This window comes from Fomitopsis serialis (genome assembly GCF_022376445.1).
Source record: "Fomitopsis serialis strain Sig1Antser10 chromosome Unknown B0H18scaffold_870, whole genome shotgun sequence".
NCBI lineage: Eukaryota > Fungi > Basidiomycota > Agaricomycetes > Polyporales > Fomitopsidaceae > Fomitopsis > Fomitopsis serialis.
Window position 1 is genome coordinate 1 of NW_025955830.1, and position 3,578 is coordinate 3,578.

Consider the following 3,578-nt stretch of genomic DNA (forward strand, 5'->3'; position numbering starts at 1 on the left):
AGCTGCATGAACTCAGTATCTTTACACACTTAACCTGGTGTTCTATTCTACAGGACATACAAGGGCTGGCCGGACATCATTATCAGCTGCTGCAGGACGCGGTGGAAGACAGCAGGCAGTGGGATGTAGAGGAGGGTGAGCAGACGCAGTTGGTGAAGTTCTTCGGGAACTGCAGTAAGCGTAAACACGGGTCATCTTGAGGTGCAGAGCCTGGCTGACTTGTTACAGTATCGATTACTATCCGCTCGAAAGAAAGGCTGTCGTACAAGCACCGACATTCGAGGTCGACCTGACGAGGTTCATCATCAGTAAGATGAAGTACGTCTTCAGCACGTGTGAGTACGAGCTGGGTCTGGACTCGCCGACCGTGTGGACAATCAAGTCCCAACGAGCCGTACTGTGCTTGAAGAAGAGTGTGGTGACGACCGCATCAGGTCGTGAGCTGTTTTTGTGCGTCTTGGCTCAGAGTAGGGAAGAGTTCTTATATGTGGCTAAGAAGGTACGTGACGACGTGTCACTGGTGTATAGCGAGTCTCTGATGTGTTTAGATATCGTTGGTCGTACCATCCCTTGGGCTCCTGCAAGGGCTCATAATTGTCCTCATTGCGCCGGTCGCTGAGGTCGACGCCGACGCGAAGCACTGCCGTCATCGTCGCATCTACCGAACGCCTGACGATGGCAGCCGCAGAACGGTGGATATGGAGGTAGGCGTTCTGTCCTACCAGAGCGATGAACTCGACGACTTCAAGGGGGGCGGCGCGAAGTTCACGAGGGTGGCAGAGTGGGAGACGCAGCAAGGCAATTTTATGGTAAGCGATTGGCCTTATAATCTACGTCGATGTGTGGTGGTGACTCCTTGGCAGTGGCTAACTGACGAACTCTCTGAGAAGTCCTCTTCAGACCCTTCCTCTGAGAAGTCGCCTTCAGACCCTTCCTCTCACACCTCCGTCAACACCGACAACACCGACCCTTCCCACATCGCTTCTTCCCACATCGCTTCTCACGCTGGCATCGCGACGATCCCATCCCTCGGATTCAATCGCTTCCACATGCACATCAAGTCAATCGTCGACACACATCGAGCCTACCAGGAGACTCGATTGCTCCGGGAGGGCGCTGAGGAGCCCCTGTTCGATGACGACATGGTGGTATGGCTGAGGGACACAACTCCCGAGCAGCTGTACACCGTCATCTCAGGGGCCATGCGCAGAATCGCTTTCCTCGTGGACGATCTGAGGAGGGAAGGGGAGGCTAACTGATCATGATGAGGAAGGCCAACACTCGGAGTGCAGTTATCACTGGCGCGACATGGTGTGGATGAGTGGGACAGTTTCGGACACGCTTACGATTATCACGACGTCTTTATATGTATGTGCACGCAGAATCGTATATGATCTCTTTTTTGCCCGACTTCTACCAACTGTGGCGAACTGTCGGAACTTATATGTAATCATCTCAGCGCTTGAATCATAAGACAAGGGAAGATATGCGCCAGGCTTCTCGGTGAGAAAGTATGATCCTAATCGTACAATGAATGATATACTAACCTTCAAGTTACGCTCTCTCTTACAGAAGCTCATGCCGCGTCCAAGTCCTCTTCATCAGCAGGCGGTGGCGTTGATGATGAGATGGCAGCAGTCTTTGCTGAACGAGATGGCGTTGAAGGTCAATTGCAAAGATATGTATACTGACCACGATTGGGTTATCCAGGCGATCATCAACCGGAAACCTGACTGTTCAACACTGATCTACGGAGAATTTACCAACTACCTACTCATTGCCGGAGAGACTTGTGTCACTCAGTCTCCACGAGATGTCTTAGAGAAAGTGAGTTACTCAAGCAATCTGCGAGCGGCAAGCTAACTGAGCTGACATTATATTCAATCCACTTCACAGTATGCAGAGCTGTACGCGCAGAAGAAGCATCCACGCGTCGCGCTCATCATCACTGTTCTACGTCAAAAGGGAAGGCCGGACAACACGCCCGATGAGGTCCTCGACAGTTGGGGCCATATCTTCCAGGGAGGCTTCCTACAAAACCGTTCTCTCTGGGGTGACTGGGGCTGGCTGTACCGTCCGAACAGCAGCATGAGGGTGGTTATCCCTCATTATAATACAGGTGAGGACGGCCCTTATCAATATTTCTATATATTGACTTTGACATGCATGCATGCACGCACAGCGCCTACGGACGTGGTTGCCCTTAGAGCGTATTGGGAGCGACGCATTAGCCCGCCCATTACTTTCCAGGGCTTCATCATGGCTCCGTCCATGGAGCTCCATATCATACCGATCCCCGTGTGGAGATTCTCCGCACTCACCATGCCCTCGATCAACGGCAACCAGCCGCAAAGGTGGTCTGACGAAGCTATCCTCAGAACCTTCCCTCACATAGTAAGTCCACTTACTCACATATCTCAGAAGCTCACCCTGGCAATTATTAGACACTCACGTCCATGCAACCCGATCAACCCGATCGGTTGGCTCCTTACCTCCACACCGGCATGGCAGAGCTCGCAAGACAAGAGCTACTGTCTATTCTCTTCTTAATGTACAGGATCTTAGAAGCTTCCTCAACGGAGTCTAACAGCGGATCTCCGCCGAACGAGCAGCCTCCCAGCGTACGCGAAGTTCTGCGTCGCGTTCGAGAGCCCGACTACGACGATTTCGAGGACTCGTACGCATGGCGATCCCTGCGCGACACCGCCTCTGTCCCCGCCTCTGACCCCGCTGCTGTCCCGCCACCACTGTCCCAGCCACCACTGTCCCCGCCACCACCGTCCCCGCCACCCCTGCCCAGATTTACCAGGACTGGGTGGATGCACGAGGTCGCTTTGACAGCGTCTGGGAGGACCTGCAGAGCGTCAAGATCCTGTCTGGGCCACCGTTGTCCGACAAGGACTTCTTGTTCATGGCTGACCAGTTCAGTCACCGTGTCAAGGCTCAAGGGCAGGTTCTCGCAGCATCTCGGGTGGAGAGCCGAGTGCGCCAGCGATGGCAGACACGGCCTCAACGGCCGGACCATGATTATCCAGTTCCTTCGCGCGACACCGCCCTCAATTGGTGGGATCTCAGAGCAGAGGAAGACGACTAGTAGTACTCAGAAGGACTTTGGAAAGCGTACATGTACACGGCTCTGACGTTACGACACTCACATCGATTTAGCAATATTCCTACCAGTCTGGTCGACCATCGAATTGACCGATTTTTGGCGCTTGCTGACTTGCTTTCTCACGTCGTTGTATGTCTCTGACCATGCACAAGTGGTCTGGAAGCTGGGTTTGGCTGACTCCAGACGAAATCAATGCGCTTCATGATCACCTCGCCCAATCCACGGACTTCGAGTCTCTACCTCTACCTCCACTCCAGTCTGTCATTACCAAGCTAACTGATGCGACCTCCGACGCTACGAGGGCTCTCGCTGCCGCAGCAGAAGAGGACATGCCTGACATTGCCACCTTAGATCCGGACATGCGAGGTAAGCTTTATCGGCCAGCATATCACAGCCTACGGTACCGATGCTCAAGCTCTACAAATCTCCGCAGTCAACGAGCAGGAACAAGGCCATGACTTTGAGT

The 3,578-nt window shown here is 53.4% G+C and overlaps 1 protein-coding gene across 1 annotated transcript; it reads left to right on the forward strand.

The window, feature by feature from the left end:
* Window positions 1-53: 53 nt before the first annotated feature.
* Window positions 54-3,478, forward strand: B0H18DRAFT_964989 (uncharacterized protein; the record flags this gene model as incomplete). Its single annotated transcript, XM_048043225.1, has 13 exons — window positions 54-190; window positions 229-499; window positions 549-809; window positions 864-1,148; window positions 1,293-1,368; window positions 1,555-1,682; window positions 1,711-1,827; window positions 1,897-2,119; window positions 2,183-2,394; window positions 2,445-2,815; window positions 2,842-3,093; window positions 3,166-3,241; window positions 3,265-3,478. Coding segments are annotated over 13 exons (2,623 nt in total), but the record flags the coding sequence as incomplete, so codon positions are not given.
* Window positions 3,479-3,578: the final 100 nt, after the last annotated feature.